This window comes from Podarcis pityusensis (genome assembly GCF_964106645.2).
Source record: "Podarcis pityusensis genome assembly, chromosome: 15".
NCBI lineage: Eukaryota > Metazoa > Chordata > Lepidosauria > Squamata > Lacertidae > Podarcis > Podarcis pityusensis.
This window is the reverse complement of record NC_138040.1, coordinates 29,116,856-29,136,365: the sequence shown is the minus strand read 5'-3', so window position 1 is coordinate 29,136,365 and position 19,510 is coordinate 29,116,856. Positions and strand designations below refer to the sequence as shown.

At 48.1% G+C, this 19,510-nt stretch overlaps 2 protein-coding genes across 2 annotated transcripts; both read left to right on the top strand.

The window, feature by feature from the left end:
• The first annotated feature begins 1,120 nt into the window (after positions 1 to 1,120).
• APOA4 (apolipoprotein A4) lies at positions 1,121 to 5,619 on the top strand. Its single transcript, XM_080984184.1, has 4 exons — positions 1,121 to 1,250; positions 1,856 to 1,950; positions 3,363 to 3,489; positions 4,356 to 5,619. Exons 2-4 carry the CDS (start codon positions 1,902 to 1,904, stop codon positions 5,311 to 5,313), a joined length of 1,134 nt encoding a protein of 377 aa, XP_080840310.1. The 5' UTR covers positions 1,121 to 1,250; positions 1,856 to 1,901; the 3' UTR covers positions 5,314 to 5,619.
• A 3,902-nt stretch (positions 5,620 to 9,521) lies between these two features.
• APOA5 (apolipoprotein A5) lies at positions 9,522 to 17,766 on the top strand. The gene is made up of 5 exons (XM_080983649.1): positions 9,522 to 9,686; positions 9,915 to 9,978; positions 10,415 to 10,526; positions 13,009 to 15,586; positions 16,704 to 17,766. Exons 2-4 carry the CDS (start codon positions 9,930 to 9,932, stop codon positions 13,946 to 13,948), a joined length of 1,101 nt encoding a protein of 366 aa, XP_080839775.1. The 5' UTR covers positions 9,522 to 9,686; positions 9,915 to 9,929; the 3' UTR covers positions 13,949 to 15,586; positions 16,704 to 17,766.
• The last annotated feature ends 1,744 nt before the right edge of the window (positions 17,767 to 19,510 follow it).

Genomic DNA, 19,510 nt, shown 5'->3' with positions numbered 1-19,510 from the left:
GTTTTTGGGGTGGGGGTGGGGTACAAAAAGTGAATTTCCTTGGAAGCTAAACAGAGCTTTTTCTCCACCTCTGAAAATTACTACACAGAAGGCGAGCTAGCCTACCCAGTCCTTGGGTAGCTTTGGGTTCAAGTGTGCCTCCTCTTACAAGCCCTGCTCCTAACCCAATATGTGTGAGAAATGCTTATGGAAGGGGTGAGAGAGATTTATTTAACCGTCTCAGGGCGGTTCACAGAATAAAATCAAAATATAAAACCACAATATATATACAGTGGTACCTCCGGTTAAGAACTTACTTTGTTCTGGAGGTCCGTTCTTAACCTGAAACTGTTCTTAACCTAAGGTACCACTTTAGCTAATGGGGCCTCCTGCTGCCGCTGCACCATTTCTGTTTTTTTCCTGAAGCAAAGTTCTTAACCTGAGGTAATATTTCTGGGTTAGCGGAGTCTGTAACCTGAAGCGTATGTAACCTGAAGCGTATGTAACCCGAGGTACCACTGTATATCCCAACCTTTAAATGCTACAGGGATCTAGACAGGGCAGAATGTCCATCCCTGAATCATGCTGGAGCCATGCTTGGTAAGGGGTGCAATTAGACTAAAACACTTCGGTCCCTCTCTTCCTTTAAAAAAGAAACTCGGAGGGTTGGAGGTGGGAGAGCAGGTGGACGGGGCTGTTTTCTATCCAGGCGCAGACCAGACTGAGATGATGCTTTGAGGGAAGCCAGACATGGGACGGGGAAGCTGCCCACTCAGCCACCCATCATTTTACCCCAATAATACCCCACTCTCCTGGGCCTTCAAGCCACATTCTGTATGCCCATGCCTGATTTTCAGTCATGCCACACCCCAAAATCCATCGACCCTTTGTCTTTCCTATGTAGTTGCGCTCCATTCCTCCTGACCTCTTCGGTGCACGCAATTGCAGGTACTAGTCCTCATGAATTCTTTTGTGCGAGCGTGCACTCCAGCGCTCCCCCCCCCAAAGCGTTGTTTTGCCTTTCTGTCAGAGGTTGGCGTGGCTGTTTCTGCTAAGAGCTCTGCTTGCCCAGCAGATAAGACGGGGGCGGGGGTGGGGGTTCCCTTGCTGCCATCCAGCCCTTGTCCACGTTTGTGCTCCTGCTAAAGTCCAAAAGCTCGAGGATGTGTCAGCAGCCTGCGTGGAAGCAGGAAGAAGCTGCTCGGAGGGGTATAAATTTGGATGGGCAAAGCAGGCTGAGCCACCTTGAGGAGACAGCGCAAGGAGAAGAGGTGAGCTGAGCTGAGCTGCCTGCAGGGTCCATGCTTGAGCACTGCTCTTCCATTGACCTGGAGGGTGCTGATGCTGGGCTGGGAGCCCTGTTTGGTTCAGGACGATGGAGCAGGGGAGGTTTTGTGCTGCTTTGCTTACTGGGAACTTGAAGGGGGGAGGGCACTGCCTTTGTGATCCCCTTATTCCTATCCTAGTTAGAAGGGGAAACTTCTGGCCAATTTTAATCTGGTGGTTCTCCCCTCTCCTCTCTCCCTCCCCCCCCCCCCCCAGCTCACATTCAGGGCAGAAAAGCTTCAGCTGCCTAATTCTGCCTTTGCCGACCAAATGTTCTTGGACTACATCTCCCATCAGTCAATGCAACCCTGGCAAGGTCTAATGGGAGTTGTAGTCCAGCAACATCTGGAGGGCCCCAGGTTGGTGGTCTAAGTGATGTAGAAAATATGTCTAAGAGTAATGAGAGATGGGGATGGGGATAGGGAATTGGGACAGGGCTGAGGCAGGAATTTGGAGGGGATGCTGGAACAAGGCTGAGAGTCAGATCAGGGGGCTGTGTTTATGGGAAGGCCGCTGATTTAGTTTTGACCCTTCTTCTTCTTCTTGGCAGATCTGTTCCTTAAACGGCGGTGTCTGCAACCCCCCAGCCGCAAAAGATGACTCTGAAGGCAGCAGCCTTGATCCTCAGCCTTTTGGCTATCACAGGTAACCCAGAAGGGCTCTGCTGATCCTGTTATCTGCACTCACTCTGGTCCTATTTCCAACTGTTGAATTCTAAATATTGTTCGGTCTTTGTAAATTCTCACTGACCCATTTCTTGTTGCGCTGGCTGGCCAAGGCATAGCTGGAGAAATGCTATATAGCTCAGATCTCGGAATGTACCGAGCGATGGTTGTCTTGCAGCTCAGGTTTAGCAAATCAGTGTGATTAACCTAAAATCTTGTGAGTCGGGCACAGCAGAATGATTCTTTACTAAAGAGCTTTGCCCAGTTGTTACAATTATTATTATTATTCCCTGCCCATCTGGCTGGGTTGCCCCAGCCATTCTGAGTGACTTCCAACACATAAAAACATAACAAAACGTCCAACATTAAAAACTTCCCGGTACAGGGTTGCCTACAGATGTCTTCTAAAAATTGTGTAGTTCTTTATCTCCTTGGCATTTGATGGGAAGGCGTTCCAAAGGGAGGGCACCACTGCTGAGAAGGTCCTCTGCCTGGCAATAACATTGTTTGAGAAACCTCAATGAACTGGCCAGGAGAAAAGCAAACCGAGAGACTGGATTTCAGAGTGGAGGCAGATCAGGCTGAAACAGGGTGTCTGCTTGAAACGGAAAGGAGTACTGGCAAATCTGGGCACCGTAGAAAGAGGCATGTGGCTAGCCTTTCTGTGCTGGGCTGGCTGCATACATTAAACTTGGCAGCCTTGCTGAGAGGCCTCATCTGTTTGAAGAAGTCTTGGTCCTGATGCTGGAATGAAGCTATATGGCTTTAGCAGAAATGTTATAAAGAATTAAGTAAAAATAGATTGTTAATGGACCAAAGTGGAAAATTTAAGGTTAGATTGTGTTAAGATAAATTATAGAACAAAAATTGAGAAAGATGGAAAGGATTTGCTGAAATAGCTAATTGAACTAGAATACAAAAAAGGGAGGTGTGAGGAGGTCGATGAAACAAGTAAATGAAAGGTAAAGACACAGAAATATTGAATGTGTTTTTTAAAATGTTTTTGTTTTTCTTGTTGTTTCCCTGTATTGCTTTTTGGGTTTTTTTGTTTTTTTTTGTTTTTTTATTTTTGATGTATTGTAAGGTATTGTTCTGTTTTGTTTAATTTTTTATTGTTTCTTTTTTCTTCTTTCTGTAACTTTTAAACCTCTAATAAATCTTTAAAAAAAAAAAAGAAGAAGAAGTCTTGGTCCTACCCAGACTTGATGGATATGTGCATGCATTCTTAAAGGGAAGTGTCTGTGTGGTTCTCCCAGTATTCCCAGAAATTATGGGAGTTCAGCTGTGGCTTTGCAGACACGTGGGACATTGGCAAGTGGCAGAGGAGTTGGGATGGGAGGCTGTGAGTCGGGTCACACACAGCACCAACCTGCTCCCTCCTCATCCTTGCAGGGGCCCAGGCCGAGATCAATGCCGACCAGGTGACTGACGTGATCTGGAAGTACTTCACCGATATGGGCAACAATGCCAAGGAGACGGTGGAACAAGTCCAGCAGTCAGAGGTCAGCAAGCGGCTCAAGTGAGTAGCTGTTTCCTCTGCGGCCGGTGGAGGTGGGGAGTGCTCATGATTAAAAAGTGATGTTTTAAATTTAAAATCTAGGTGATTTTTGAGGTCCTCTCAGAGCCTGTGCAATACCTAAACCAGCAAACACACCAAGAATGAGCAAAATATAAGGCAGGGGTGGGGGTCATGTTTCTGTGGTTATTTTGCCGGGGCGGGGGGTGGAGGATTCTCCGGGAGATGATAATCTGCTGGATTGGGTGAAGTGCTACATGCAGGCATTTCACTACACGTGGCTTGCCCTGGTTGGAGGGCAGGGGTGGGGAGTCTCTGTCACTGTCTCATGCAGCACCAAAAGACATGCCTCTTTGGGTGCTGCGCTGCCCCACAGATCAGCTGACTGGTGGAGCATCGCAGCCACGCCAGCCAGCCAGATGGAGATATTAGGTGCCAAACCTGGCAACCAAACATCTCCACTTCCTCTCAAAACGTGCCTAGTGCCCAGCTAATTTTGAACCCTGGCTCTTGAGGGCCAGGTGTATAGGCCTGGGGAGCCATACATTGACCTTCCAGGCCTGAGGCGCCTCACCTTTGGTGTAGGGTTCAAGCTCTGAACTGCTGTCCTCCCTGAACTGGCTTAGAAGGGACAGGATCAGCCTGGGAACAAACCTCAGGGTTGGGACACAAGCGCAGGGGGGTATCCTGGTGGGAAAGGGCCACGGCTCCTGCGCTGCGTGCTGCAGCAGTGGAGTAGGATGGGCACCTGTGGCCACCGGGCGCCCGAGGGAAATCCACGGCAGCAGGAACGCTGAAACTCCCAAGCGTTTTGGGAGCCAAGGAGTTCTTGTCTGTCTGCTCACCTCTCTCCTCCTGCTCCTCCACAGCACCCTCTTCCAGGACAACTTCCAGGTCCTCAACACCTATGCCGGGGAGCTGCAGAACAGGCTGGTCCCCTTTGCCACAGACATGTACCTTCGGCTGGCAGAAGATTCTGAGAAGCTGAAGCAGCAAATCCAGAAAGAGATACAGCAGCTCCAAGCCCAGTTGGCCCCTCACGCTAATGACGTCGATTCAGCAATCAGCAGGAATATTCAGGAGCTGCAGGCCAAGCTGGCCCCTTATGCAGAGGAGCTGAAGACCCAGGTGAACCAGAATGCTGGAGAGCTGCGCAGGAAGCTGGAGCTCCTGGCCCAGGAGGTGCAGGCCAAGCTGCAGGAGAACATGGGAAGCCTCCAGACCTCTCTGTCTCCCTACGCCGATGAGCTGCAGCAGCAGGTCAACCAGAAGGTGGAGGACATCAAAGGGAACATGACGCCCTATGCTGATGAGCTGAAGGCCAAGGTGGACCAAACCATGGCTGAGCTGCGGAACAGCCTGTCTCCCTACACCCAGGACGTCCAAGAGCAGCTGAACCGCCAACTGGAGGGAATGTCTTTCCAGATGAAGAAGAGCATTGAGGATCTGCGGGCCCAGCTCTTGGAGAGGACCGAGGATCTGCGGCTCAAGCTGAGCCCTCTCGCCCAGGAGATGAGGGAGAAGCTGCAGGGGGACGCGGCTGACCTGCGTGAATCTCTGACGCCCTACATGGAAGGCTTGAACAAAAAGATGGACCAGCAAATCGAGGAGTTCCGCCAGGTGGTGGGGCCCTATGAAGAGAACTTCAACAGGCTCCTGGTGCAGAAGGTGGAGGAGATGAAGAAGAAGCTGAAGCCTTATGCTGGTGAGATGGAGGATCACTTGAGCTTCCTGGAGAAAGATGTGAGGGACAGGTTCAATTCCTTCTTCGACAGCCTTAAGCAGATGGCCAATGAAAAGGCCACTCTCCCTGCTTTGGAGGAATAGTAGAAGGCACCCTATATTTCTGACACCACAGCCCCAGCGTGTCTTCTGCTTGAAGCCACCACCGAAACACCACCGAAAACAAGACTCCTGGCAAGATTCAGGGTGCTGCAGCCCAGAATAAATGGGTGAGGAACTGGCTGTGACCCACTGGAGCCCCCAATGCCCCTGAATGTTTGGGGCAGTGCTGGCGGCCACATTTCTATTACCCTCTCTGTCCATTGCTGCTAACAATCTCCATGCACTGTTGTATGCCGAGACACACACTCTCTCTGCTGAAATAAACGAACACCTCAGCAATACCTGCAAGTTGCTCTTTTGTCTCTTAATGCCCAGTCCACCTTGAAAGGGAAGGGGTGGGTGAGATGGAGGAATCTGATCCCAAATGAAAGTGTTTTTGAAGGGGAAAATGGGAATGCCCTTGGCTGAATGGTGGGGATGGAGCTGAGCATCCCCTCACCCAGGGAGACTTTTATTGCAAAAATGGCAAAAAGGATAAATTCACAGGTGTGTGTTTTTGGAGGGGGAAAATCTGTTACACAAGTAGACTGCAAACTGATTGCTACCTGCCCCTCTGGGAATGCCTCCCCACTGCAGCACCACTGATTGAGTGTGATGCCAAGGAATGTTCACAAGCATTCAGTTGTTAGAGGGAAAGGTATCAGCCACCAAAGCAATGTCTGACACAGTGCAGGTTCTTTCAGCTGAAATGAAATTTCACATTGGGTGGGAGAAAAAGCTTACAAGGGACTTAGGGAGAGTCTATGTGCTTTCAGCAGAAACTGGGGTGGGGATGGTGCTCCCACCAGCAATGGTTGGAGGGTGGGGAACTGGGGACCAGGAACTGGGTCCAGATGGCATCTATCCAAGAGTTTTTAAAGAAATGAGTGGATGGATGGGCAAAAGTATTAAAATGTCCCATGCTACAAGCAACATCTTTCAAGTAGCTCCTCTTGCTGCGATGTGCATTTGAACAGCAGGTTTAAGACTCCTCTCTGTTTTCAAATAAGAATTTTGGCTTGCTAGTAGAAAACGCAAAATTATCACTAGGTTTGCGTGTCCTCAGTTAACGACTCCATTTTAGCAAAGATTATCTGAGCTGACTTGACTTGACAGGAGATGAGAGCAAAGCTTTGATCTAGCAGCAAGGAAACCTTTGAGGAACCTTGCAAGGCACATAGCTTTGATCTAGCAAGACTGGAGTTTGCTAATTACAGACCATGGGAAGGACAAAGTGGGGAGATGAAGTTTCAAAGCGCGAGGAGCTTTGGGGTGCTTCAGCCTTTAGTGTGACCTCTTGCAAGTTGATGACATCCAGATGTTTGGGACTGCAGTTCCTATCAACACTCCCTCACCCCCAAGCCAACATGGAGTCTAAAAATGAGGGAGGGCACCAAGTTGTGGAAGGTTGCTTTGGTGAAAGGGGCTGGACCATGCAGGGCACTATAGATTCATATAATTGTACAGTTGCCAGTGACACCAAGGGTCATCTAGTCCAACCCCATAAAATGCAGGAATCTCAACTAAAACATCCCTGACAGATGATCATTCAACTTCTGCTTAAAAACCTCCAATGAATGAGAGCTAATCACCTTCTGAGGTAGTTTGTTCCACGGTCAAACGGCTCTTACCATCACAAAGTTATTCCTAATGTTTAGTTTGCAATCTTCTTTCTTGTAAGTTGAATCTATTGGTTGAAACCACTTTTGGAAAGGTCAGAGGTCATCTTCAGGGAAGGAAATGTATCTCCCCTCCAGCACCAGGGAGTGCATTTCTGCCCAGGAAGACATGGGCTAGAGATTGCTGGTGGGGGTGAGTTGCATATGGAGAGGCCTCTTCTTTGGGGAGAATTGGGGGCTGGCTGGGCTGCCCTTTGATACCAGCTTGGGAGCAATGACTGCTTGGAACTTCCCCTGGCCACAAGCTGGTCTTGGCTGGCTCTGTGCACTCTGACCTCTTCTGAATATTCGCACAGAGGTTTTTGCTGGGAATAGCTCTGTGGTCATTGAGAGCCTTGGCCAGGGACGTGTTCTGAATGGCTGAAGATTGGGGGGGCGCACCCCAAACTCCCTACAGACATGGAAGAGGTGGGGGAGGGTTGCTGTCATTGGATTTTCTCTCAAAGCAGTTATTTCTCCCCACATGCCTGTCAATTTACAAATTTGGTGCCAGGGCAACTCATGTGAACATTGAATTAGGGCTCACCCTCATCTCCCATTTGTCTCATGCCCAGAAAATTCAGGTCAGACTGGTTTCTCTATTGTCCCACCCCTCTTCTTGGGAAAACCTGTTCTTTAGTTTTCAGTGGGAACGAACAGCAATCCTGTGCTTTTTGACTGAGTGCTAAAGAGCGCTTTACCTTGGGGACAAGAGGACACTGGCGCCATCTCATCAGGGCCATGGGTGCCCAAGTACCCACAAAATTTTCAGTGAGGGGGCCAGGGCCCCTCAATATTCTATAGCCAGGCGGTCTCTGTTGGGCCCTTCCGCTGCAGTAGTGGGCTTCGACAGAGCCTGTCACAGCAGCAGATGGGCCCGATAGAGCCCATTGCAGTTACAGCAGGCCCCACCGGGCCTTTCAGAGGGTGCACCGGGGCTCCTCCCAGTGTGTGATGTCATATGCGGCATGCGTGACGTCACACATGCATGCTGGGCGCCCACGATCTTGGGCAGAACCTGGCGGCCTGCAAGAGGGAGTATGGATAAGCCCTTTCTTTCCCTTGCTTGAGCCTTTTTTGGTGCTGCTACTTTAGCCCAGCCATTGGTACAAGATGGAAATCTGGTTCTGAGGCTGCTTTCCATGCCTGCATGAACACACTACAGGTTTAAACTGGCTTAAGCAATGTTCCCTCTTCCTGGAGAACCCTGGGGGGAACTGCAGGGGATCTATAGCAATGTTCTCAGGGAAGAAGCCATGGCAGTCCAAAAATGGCATAAAACTGTAGTGTAGAAAAGTCATTTACTCAAAGTAAAGTTGAGAGAGAATGGCCTGAAAGATGCATTTTTGTGGTGGTCAGTGGAGGGAGGGTATCAGCTTTTGTTCTCAGCATCACCTTAACCTGCAGTAACTCTGCCCATCCTGCTCAGGGTACCGTATTTGTCCGTGTATAACACGCCCCCATGTGTAAGATGACCCCCATTTTGGGGACTCCAAATTAAGAAAATGCCCAGAATTGTTAAGCTTTTTTGGGGGGGGGGGTTGCCCAGGGCTGTTGAGCTTTTTTGGGGGGATTGCCGAAAATTGCTCACCTACCGGACAATCACACGTGCTGCCAAAGATGCCAATTATCTGCTCGCTAGCTGCCAGCAGCCACAAATCACCCGCCCAATTGCTGTAGTGGCAGCCAATCAACAGCTGGCCTTGCCATAGCCACCAATCACTTGCCCAGTCGCCACTGACAATCTCCTGCTCGCAGCTGCAAACAATCGCCCACCCCCCTTCAGGACTATCCGTGTATAAGACGACCCCTAATTTTTAACTTTATTTTATAATGAAAAGCACTGTCTTATACACAGATAACTAGGGTAATTATTATTTAATTTATGCCCTGCTTTATGTTTTGTAAGAAATCTCTTGTCAGTTTACATGCATCTCTTGCTAGAGGCCATGCTCACCCCTTCACAATGCTGGGACCCTCCCTTGGAAAGAGTTGAGCTTGCTCCTTCAAAGCCATTTCCTGCCCAGTTGGACTGCAAACCACTGAGCCTCATTGGTGGGATAGTTTTACATGAAATGAGGAAACAAAAGATTTGAACGAGGCAGTGCAACACAAACAAAAAACGCCGCTCCAGCTTCACCTTCCTGCATCTCAACGCTCCCCTGGCCAGGGTGGCATTGCCTGGGATGCAGTTAGCCCCCACCCCCCACAGGGTTCACTCTCTCTGTTTTCCTTTCCTTGAACTCTTACCCAGTTTGGACTAATTGTCCCATGATGCTTTCCCCTGTGCTTGGGCCAGGAGTTGCAGAAGACTGAATAACTGGGATGGGGAGGCAAAGGCCACAGGAGATTCCTGCTTGCGCCCCAAGTATAGAGAGCTGGGTCGATCAAAAGAGACCCCCCTTATCTCAGAAACCACCACCTCCCCCGATCAAAGTAAGCCCTCTGTCCTCTGCTCACGACAGATGCAGACGTCATCTCTTTGTCAATGTCTTTCAACCTTCGTGTTGTGTTTACATGGAACGAGGGCCAGGCTGGCTGGCTCTGCAGCCGTGTGCAAGGCAGTGAATGCTGCCTGGCATATATAAAAGGTGCGGCAGCAGGGCATCTACAGGAGCCAACCACGAGGAGACCAGTGCCCAGTATACAGGTAGGAGGACACAGGGGGAACAATCCCACCATCTGGGAGCAGCTGAGCAAAATACCTGAAGGAATAAGGTAAGGCAAAAGTGGTTACAATCTGGCATGTGAACTTTGGGTTCTAAGCAGACAAAGTACACCTTTCTGTTCAACCAATTCCTGTTTTTAAATTGAAATGAGGGATAATCATGCAGATGGACTTACAGCCTGGAAGGAGCATCATCTATACTCAGCCAAGTCTGACAGCGGAGATCCTTGCTTGCTGCGGCTGCACAGCTAACATGTCCCTTTAATGCCTTGTTGCAGAATCCTCGCTTCATCATGTGCATCAAAGCTGCCCTCCTAGCAGTGCTGCTGGCTACCTTTTCAGGTTAGGCTCCTAATAATAATAATAATAATAATAATAATAATAATAGAGGTGCATTTGGAGAGTGGGGAGGTTCTGGGTTGTGTTAGGGACAGCTTGGTGACCTCTGAGCATGTGTTTGTGAGCTATAGCCTTAACACAGTGCTTACAATGCTCTGCTTCTAGTCCCAAGTCCCAATCAGAGCTGCCAAATAGATTCAGCTTCTGGACACCTGGGCGCAGAGGGTTTTTTTCCCCCTGGAGACCCCTCTAGCAGCTATATTAAAGAGCAGGAACGACCCTGAGCTGCAGAGGTGACCTCCCTGGTTGCCTGCACTGTTGTGCAACGTTCTCAGTATGAGAATCCAGCAATGTGAGAGAACTCTGTTGGTTGTAAGTGGGTTGGCTTTTCCATAGACTGTCTGCTTTTTGTCCTTTCCTCTTTGCCTCATCTGCACAGCTTCTCCAGCCAGTCTTCAGCGGAGCCACGTTTGGGACTACTTCAGCCAACTGACTCACGACAAGGGCAGCACGGAGCAAGCCCAGCAGCTGAAAGGAGGACAAGGGGTGAAGTGAGTCTGATTCGCTCTAAGCTTATCAGTACGATTGTGTGCTTTTTCATTTCAGACATTTATCGTCCACCTTTTCCTCTAAGGAGGTTCTCCCTTTTCCTTTTTTTTTTATCCTAACAACAACCCTGTGAGGTAGGTTAGGCTGAGACAGTGACTGGCCCAGGGTCACCCAGTGAGCTTCATGGCTGAGTGGGGATTTGAACCCTGGTTTCCCAGGTCCTAGAGGCTGACACTTTAACCATTACACCACACTGGCTCTCACAGAACAAAGGACACAACTGGTGGGTTTTCCTATCCACCCCTCCATTCCCTGATTTGTAGGGGAAGGGGTGGGAACTATTATGGGGAGAGATCATCTGATGCATTGGCAGAAGAAAGCAAGTGCAGCCAACAGGATTAGCCCCTGATCAGGCCTAAGGAAACTGTGCTGGGGACATTGATTGAAATGGGGTCCTGCTTGTGGGTTTTCCAATGGGGCCTCTTGCCTGTCAGTGTGAGAGCAGGATTCTAGACTAGATTCCATTGGCCTGACCCAGCAGCCAGGATCTTCTAAAGTTTTTATTTTGAAAGATTATATCTTGCCTTTCCACAGTAACATCCTTTCAAGTGACAGAAGGAACTGCGCATCTGCAGCCCATAGCTAGAAATGGTTCTGGGGTAAGAGGGAGGTGAGAGGGTTCACCAGCCCTTAATATTAACTAGTGAGGGGAAGGAGTCTCCCCTATTGACCACAGGTAGAGGCTTCCACTATTGTTTGGGCTCCCAGTGCATCAACATGCAGGGGATGACGATGACGACTGATTGATTAAAGGTAAAGGTAAAGGGACACCCGACCATTAGGTCCAGTCGTGGCTGACTCTGGGGTTGCAGCGCTCATCTCGCTTTATTGGCCGAGGGAGCCAGCGTACAGCTTCCGGGTCATGTGGCCAGCATGACTAAGCCGCTTCTGGCGAACCAGAGCAGCGCACGGAAAAGCTGTTTACCTTCCTGCCCGAGCGGTACCTATTTACCTACTTGCACTTTGACGTGCTTTCAAACTGCTAGGTTGGCAGGAGCAGGGACCGAGCAATGCGAGCTCATTGTGTCACGGGGATTCGAACCACCAACCTTCTGATCGGCAAGTCCTAGGCTCTGTGGTTTAACCCACAGCGCCACCCATGTCCCGATTGATTGATTAATTGCCTTCTAAACCACCATCTCAAGATAAACACAAAAACAACAAATACATTTAAAACAAGACGAAAACCTGCTTGCTAATACATAGCAATGTATTTATTTAATCTTTAATTTAACTGCTTGCCTGGATTCCGAGCAGCATCGAAGTAAAGGAGAGTCCACCATCCCTTCATTCCATCCTTTCTCAGTGAAGTTGAAGCTGCCTATCATATAATGGCTAGGAAGGATGCAGGAATAGGTAATGGGCACTAGGAGGCCTGGGTGTGGGAAGGTATCTTGGAGCCTTAATACGTGGAGATGCTGGAGACAGCATCATTGCTGATGTAGGAGCCAACTCCTAGGGACTGTGGGGGCTTTGGCCCCCACAATAAAATATTTAAGGGGGCTGGGTCACCACAAAGTTGATGGGCATTCCCATCCAATTATGCAGGGCAGGGCTTACCTCGACCCCCAAAATATTTTATTCAAGTTGGCACCCCTGGTATGTGGCCTGGTGGATCTGCAAAGGAGGACATATTTGGAACAGAGGCGGTTAGACAGTGACTTGGCGAGAGGGGATTGAAATGCAGTGTGGGTGGGGTTATTGTTTTTATTATGTATTTTGTCTTTTAATCCTGTATTTTTATGCTTTAACTGCCCTGGGATATGTGGTTGAAGGGTGGTATACAAATTTAATAAATAAATGAAATGAAATAACCAGTGTTGTGTGGAACATGTACAGTGGTACCTCGGTTCTCGAATGTCTCCACTGACGAACGTTTTGGAACGTTCAAACGCCGAAAACCCAGAAGTAAATGCTTCCATTTTCAAATGTACCTCGGAAGTCGGACGGCTTCCACTGTGTGTTTCTCAATTTCCTCAATGAAATTTGCAGACCACCTTTTTAGAACATTTTGGAACTTGGACAGTCTTCTGGAACAGATTACTTTCGAGAACCGAGGTACCACCGTACTTGCATTCCTGTTTGTCTGTTTAATGAGATACAATAATTGGGATTGGTATGATCCTAATACAGTGGTACCTCGGGTTAAGAACCTAATTTGTTCTGGAGGTCCGTTCTTAACCTGAAACTATTCTTAACCTGAGGTACCACTTTAGCTAATGGGGGCTCCCACTGCCGCCTCCCAATTTCTGTTCTCATCCTGAAGCAGAGTTCTTAACCTGAGGTACTATTTCTGGGTTAGTGGAGTCTGTAACCTGAAGCGTCTGTAACCCGAGGTACCACTGTAATGGGCTCTCAGACTCAAGACTTTGTTTTCAGGTCTGTGTCTCCTCTGCAAATGTGTGCATTCTCTCTTTTGTTCAGAAACATGAAGGAAAGTCTCCAAGATGGCGCCAACTACGTGGGACACGTCCTTGAGAAGTTGACCCCAGTACACAGGGGATTCCAACCCCAGTTCTACCAAGATGCCGATGGACTTCGGCAGATCATCCAGAGGGAGGTTGAAAGCCTCCAGAGGAAACTTTCTCCTTATATGGATGAGGCGCACCAACAAATCAGCCAGAACTTAGAAGGTCTCCGCCTCCGCCTGACTCCCCTCACAGAGCAGCTGATGGAACAGGTCTCGCTATGCGCAAGAGAATTGCACCAGCATTTCAGGCCCAACCTCAACGCAGAGGGTCTGTTGGTGGAAACTCCAGGTGCGGTCCAGAAGTTTACAGCCTCTTATGCTGAAAAGGCAGCTACCTTTATTGACCAGGTGAAGGAGATTTTCCTCCCGTATGCTGACAGGTTGGCAACTGAGATCCACCGTACCATGGAGGAACTCCACAAAAGCACAACACCTCACACTGCAGTTATGGGCCAGCAACTCGGTCAGTATCTACAAGAATTCTCCGGCAAGCTCACCCGCAACGTGAAGGTTCTCCATCTCCAAATTGAAAGGAACCTGGATCAACTCAAGGTGCAGCTGAGACTTCACCCCAACACCTGGGTTGCACATCCTTCCCACAGGAGCCAAGAAAACCACCAGCTGTCTGTGGACTCCTACCTGGAAAATATGGCTCAGGAGGTTCAGGAGAGAATTGAGGAGTTCAGGAGAGATACAATCCTTCAGATAGACAACTTCACAAGGACCACGGACAGGGAGATGGAAGAAATGAAGTCCAAGCTGTCTCCCACACCCTCATACTTGGAAGAGTTCCAGGAAAACTCCACGCCACTGGAAGACTTGCATGCCAAGCTAGACTCCCTGTGGAAGGATATTTTCCAGAGTCTCAATGAGCCGAGCACCAGCTTATACTGAAGTTTTGTGCCCAGGCAAATTAGGCAGTGGAGGCCTCTTTGAAATAGCCTACTTTTGGGGTGGGGGAGATCAAACCCTTCTGAGCAGTAGTGGTTTCCCTAGACTGCCACATCAGACTTTAATGGTTGGGACCTATTTTGGGCACATCGCTCCTCCTGTGGCTCTTTTATTCTCCTTTTCAAAATTACAGGACCTTAGAATTATTTGATACAGCTAAGCTCAATACATCATCTCTTGTGGCAAACAGTATTTTCTCCCCTCTCCTTTTCTCTATTATTTGGTAGGGGGTAAACATTTAAATAGGAGGCTACAGCCCTGAGAGCAGTGGTGTGGAACCTTCATCTTGCAGACATAATCACACACATCCCAATTAGGCGTTTTTGGGTCCAAAACATGTCCACCTGTCCATCACCTGACAACTTATGATGCTAGCAGCAATTCCGCCTTTCCAGACGCTGCTTGCAATTCAGTACTTTTTTTAACCTTGGTACCTTGTGGTGACAAAAAAAAAAAAGCACAATTGTGCCGAATTGCAACTTGAAAAGGAATCATTGGCTGCCAGGGGGCTGAGGGTGGGGCTTACTCACCTATCAAAGGTGGCACATACCAGGTGAGCGAGTTTTGAATCCAGTCAGTGGGTCATCCAATTCCTCACCCACACAGTTGAGTTTGCTGAAGGTTATGCTAGGACAGGGTGGTCCAAAGTGTGGACCTCGGCAACATTTGACACCCAGCCAGCCTTCCCAAAGCCAGGTAAGGAAGGTGCTGGGCTTTGGGAAGGAGATGTGAGGGTTCTGACAGGGTCTTACAGTCCTCCTGCCTCCTTCCCAAAACCTAGTGAATGCTTCCCCAGCTTTGCGAAGGTGAGAGGGCTCTAGGACCCTGCCAGAGCCCTTGTGCCTCCTTCACAAAGTCCCAAAGTGTATTTCTTAGCCAGCTCTGGGAAGGCAGCATGGGGGGGGGGCATGAGAGAAGGGGAAAATCAAATTTTGGCCTTCTTTTCTCCTGTGTGGCAAGACAGTGTGCGTCCCATGGGTTGTGTTTCAAAGCACACATGTGCCCCACTTGGTATGAAAAATTGGACCTCCCTCTGTTAGGATGATTAAGACCAGGCTCCCATCTTAATTTTACTCATGTTTTAAGAATGTTAAGAGGCTGCTTCTGATATGGAGTACCTCCTTGGATCTCCTCTTAGCGGAACATTTTATCCCCTACCCCCCACCCCGGCAATGTTGATGATTAAAAATCCTGCCACTGTTTTCTATTTGATGTATTGTACTTTTATTGTAGGTATACATATACTGTAGTAATGCTGTAAATATATATTTTGTAGTAATATGCATTCATGTTGTTCACCTCTTGGGGGGCCTCTGGCTAAAAAAAGTGGTACAGTATATAAATAAACTGCACCCTACCATCCCATGTTTTATTCATGAGAGGCCAGACTCTTGTGTTCACTGTGCCTCCTCAGTGTAAATTTTACTCACTTCTGCATTCACTCTAAATGCACTCTAAATGGGTAGAGAAATGGCCACATCAAGAGAAGCACTGAAAACTGAAACCTCCAAAGGCTTATGTTCATCATGTGAGCACATGGTGGTGACTTTGCCTAAACATTTTTGCCATGTTTAAAACAAGGTTCAACCATGCAGAGTTTGGAGAAAATGAAAGACAAAGTGCGAGATTGGTTACATTACGCTCAGATTAAAGAAGTTTTTAAAAATGATAAGAAACTAGGGTTCCAGGTGGAGAAATCGAAATTAGAAACAGAATTGTTAGAACCAAAGATTAAGGTACTTTCAAGGATGTATAACTTGCTGTTGAAATGGAATACACAAGATGAAACGGTTAAATCGGCTATGATAAGGTGGGCACAGGACATTGGGCATAATATCATGTTTGAGGACTGGGAGAGGTTGTGGAGTAATGGATTGAAATTTACTGCATGTAACGCTCTGAAAGAAAATGTAATGAAAATGATTTATAGATGGTATATGACCCCAGTCAAACTTGCCAAAATTTACCACCTGTCTGATAATAAGTGTTGGAAATGTAGAGAGTGTGAGGGAACGTTCTTCCACCTCTGGTGGACTTGCCCTAAAGTGAAGGCGTTCTGGGAAATGATTTATAATGAATTGAAAAAGGTATTTAAATATACCTTCACTAAGAAACCAGAGGCTTTCCTTTTGGGTATTGTCGGCCAAGGGGTGGCAAAGAAGGACCAGACATTTTTTATGTATGCAACAACAGCAGCAAGGATACTTCTCGCAAAACACTGGAAAACTCAAGATCTACCCACACTGGAAGAATGGCAGATGCAACTGATAGACTACATGGAACTGGCTGAAATGACCGGCAGAATTCGTGACCTGGGAGAAGAGAGGATTGAGGAGGATTGGAAGAAATTTAAGAACTATTTACAAAAGCATTGTAATTTGAGTGAATGCTAAATAAGATGCTAGACTAAAATAACTGAGCACCACTAAATTTAGAAGCTTTTAAGAAAATAAGTAAGACTGTGAAAATTTAGCTCCTTACGAGAATTATAAGATTATGAAATATAGAAGGGATATAAGAATTTAAATAAGGTGATAAATTGCTGACAAAATGTTACAACGATGAAAGTGGGAGCGGGAGATGTGAGGAAGTCCAAAGAAAATGTGAAACTATGTTAAGACAAATGTTATATTGTTTATTATGTTTACTTTTATTGTAAAACCCAATAAATTGCTTTAAAAAATAAAAATAAAACAAGGTTCAACCAGCTCCCGTGACACCAAACTTTTAGCTACTGTGCTCAGTAGGAGCCAGAAAGACTGAAAGAGAACAATGAATGAAACTACTACCATTTGCCACTTCTGGTGCTCCATTTATGTAAATACATAATTTCTCCTGCACTGTTTCTTCTCTTAGATGTTAGCATAACCACTATGCCTATGGAATAGGTAATACAGAAATGGCTGTGGAATCCTCAGCTCCAGTTTGCACATCCAATTTATGACTGTGGTCTAATGCAAAATTTCAGTAGCCAGGTTGCTTACTTGAGCATATAACGCCAATCTTGGCCCAAGCGCACTGGCTCCGATCAGTTTCTGGCCAATTTGAAGTGCTGGTTTTGACATATAAAACCTTAAATGGCTCAGGACTGCAATACATCCAGGACCGCCTCTCCTCATATGCACACTGCATCCATCATCTGAAGTCCTTCTTCATTTGTCCCCTCCATGAGAGGTCCACAGAGCAGCAACACGAGAACGGGCCTTTTCTGTGGTGGCTCCCTATTTGTGGAATGTTCTCTCCATGGAGGCTTGCCTGGTGCCTTCATTACATATCTATAATAATAATAATAATAATAATAATAATAATAATAATAATAATAATTTATTTGTATCCTGCCCTCCCCAGCTGGGATCAGAGTGGCTAACATCATAACACAATATGCATAAAACAGCCATCAATTTATTAAAATACATCTTAAAATTAATTCAGACAAATTAAAATATAGGCAGGTGGCAATTATCAGGTTGGAATTGAGAGTGGTTAATACTTGCCAGGACAACTGTTTCCACTGATCATACAAGGACCTGTGAGCAGGTTGGGGGTCTCCTTCGGGCTTGTTTTATACAAAGGAAAGTACGGTAAGTCAAACTGCATCTTGCCCAAAGGCCAGGCAAAAACATTCCTTTTCTCCGAGGCCTTTGGCTAATTAAACAATCTGGCCTTTTAAACAGCGTAGGGGGAGTGTTATTGTTTCTTGTATTTTTGTAATATGTATTTTTGTGATCCTTGGATGAAAGGTGGTATAGAAATTTAATTTTTTTTTAATGAAAACATGGACTAAAATTGCAGAACAACTGAACTTCTAGGTTTCAATTGCCTTCCAGCAGTTGCGAAACTAAGCACAAAATATTTACCAAGCTCTGCTTTGGTTGCCACAAAGTAGTTTTGCACCACTTATTTACTAATCTCCCTCCACCCCCACTGACTGTGTGTGTGCCTGATCAGTATGAATCTGTGAACAAAGCATTGCCGCTACACTTTCTGCATCAAACTTGGCTTCCTTGTCCTGCATTGTAAATGGCTTTTTGACTGTCTGTAATAAAGTAACATTTCCACTGGTCCTGCCTCTTGTTTTGTCTGAATCTGCAGTGGTCTACCACGGTGCAAAGGGAGGGCTGAAAACTCTGGTCCAGGCATTAAACTTTAAGCAGAGACCCACCCCATCCATGTGCGCGCGCGCGCGCACACACACACACACACACACACACACATCCAACTGGAAGAGCGTGGTTCCTGGATCAGGCCAAGGTGGACCTGTCTAGCCAAGCACTCAGGTTCCCACCCACACTGGACATGCACAACCCTTTAGGATGCCTGCAAGCAGCTCCTCCCCAGCAACTGGTAGACTTCTCCTGGCTCTGGAGGTTCTATTGAGGCCCCTCATTTCCCAGCGGCTTGCAGCCTGGCCAGGCAAGGGCTCGACTTGTCTCCCCACCCGGCTAAGTGGTTCCTGGTGGTGCCTTTGCCACCGGACTGGGAGGGGAACGCTTCCCTTTCTGAGGTCTAACCGACAGCAGGAGGATCTAGCAGCCTGGCTTTCCAGTATGCCCACGTGGACAGAAATTCCATCCCAGGGTTTCTCCCCCTGTTGAACTTCTGCCTGCCCGCTGGCCCTCTTATTTCCCCCCTGTTGAACTTCTGCCTGCCCGCTGGCCCTCTTATTTCTCCCCCTGTTGAACTCCTCCCTCCCCGCTGAACCTCTTATCCCCCCCCCGTTGAACTTCTGCCTCCCTGCTGGCCCTCTTATTTCTCCCCCTGTTGAACTCCTCCCTCCCCGCTGGCCCTCTTATTTCTCCCCCTGTTGAACTTCTGCCTGCCCGCTGGCCCTCTTATTTCCCCCCTGTTGAACTTCTGCCTGCCCGCTGGCCCTCTTATTTCTCCCCCTGTTGAACTCCTCCCTCCCCGCTGAACCTCTTATCCCCCCCCCGTTGAACTTCTGCCTCCCTGCTGGCCCTCTTATTTCTCCCCCTGTTGAACTCCTCCCTCCCCGCTGGCCCTCTTATTTCTCCCCCTGTTGAACTTCTGCCTGCCCGCTGGCCCTCTTATTTCCCCCCTGTTGAACTTCTGCCTGCCCGCTGGCCCTCTTATTTCTCCCCCTGTTGAACTCCTCCCTCCCCGCTGAACCTCTTATCCCCCCCCGTTGAACTTCTGCCTCCCTGCTGGCCCTCTTATTTCTCCCCCTGTTGAACTCCTCCCTCCCCGCTGGCCCTCTTATTTCTCCCCCTGTTGAACTTCTGCCTCCCCGCTGGCCCTCTTATTTCCCCCCCTGTTGAACTTCTGCCTCCCCGCTGAACCTCTTATTTCTCCCCCTGTTGAACTTCTGCCTCCCCGCTGGCCCTCTTATTTCCCCCCTGTTGAACTTCTGCCTCCCCGCTGAACCTCTTATTTCTCCCCCTGTTGAACTTCTGCCCGCCCGCTGTTCCTCTTATTTCTCCCCCTGTTGAACTTCTGCCTGCCCGCTGCCCCTCTTATTGAGTCCGCCAAGGCCTAGGAAAAGCCCGC

What these genes read in the sequence shown, in the direction of transcription:
- APOA4 (XM_080984184.1), top strand. Translation starts at nt 1,902, where the DNA reads ATGACTCTGAAGGCAGCAGCCTTGATCCTCAGCCTTTTGGCTATCACA. An exon ending in CAGCCTTTTGGCTATCACAG is followed by an intron (nt 1,951 to 3,362) that starts GTAACCCAGAAG and finishes TCATCCTTGCAG; the next exon opens with GGGCCCAGGCCGAGATCAAT. An exon ending in GAGGTCAGCAAGCGGCTCAA is followed by an intron (nt 3,490 to 4,355) that starts GTGAGTAGCTGT and finishes GCTCCTCCACAG; the next exon opens with CACCCTCTTCCAGGACAACT.
- APOA5 (XM_080983649.1), top strand. Translation starts at nt 9,930, where the DNA reads ATGTGCATCAAAGCTGCCCTCCTAGCAGTGCTGCTGGCTACCTTTTCA. An exon ending in GCTGCTGGCTACCTTTTCAG is followed by an intron (nt 9,979 to 10,414) that starts GTTAGGCTCCTA and finishes TCATCTGCACAG; the next exon opens with CTTCTCCAGCCAGTCTTCAG. An exon ending in AAAGGAGGACAAGGGGTGAA is followed by an intron (nt 10,527 to 13,008) that starts GTGAGTCTGATT and finishes TCTTTTGTTCAG; the next exon opens with AAACATGAAGGAAAGTCTCC.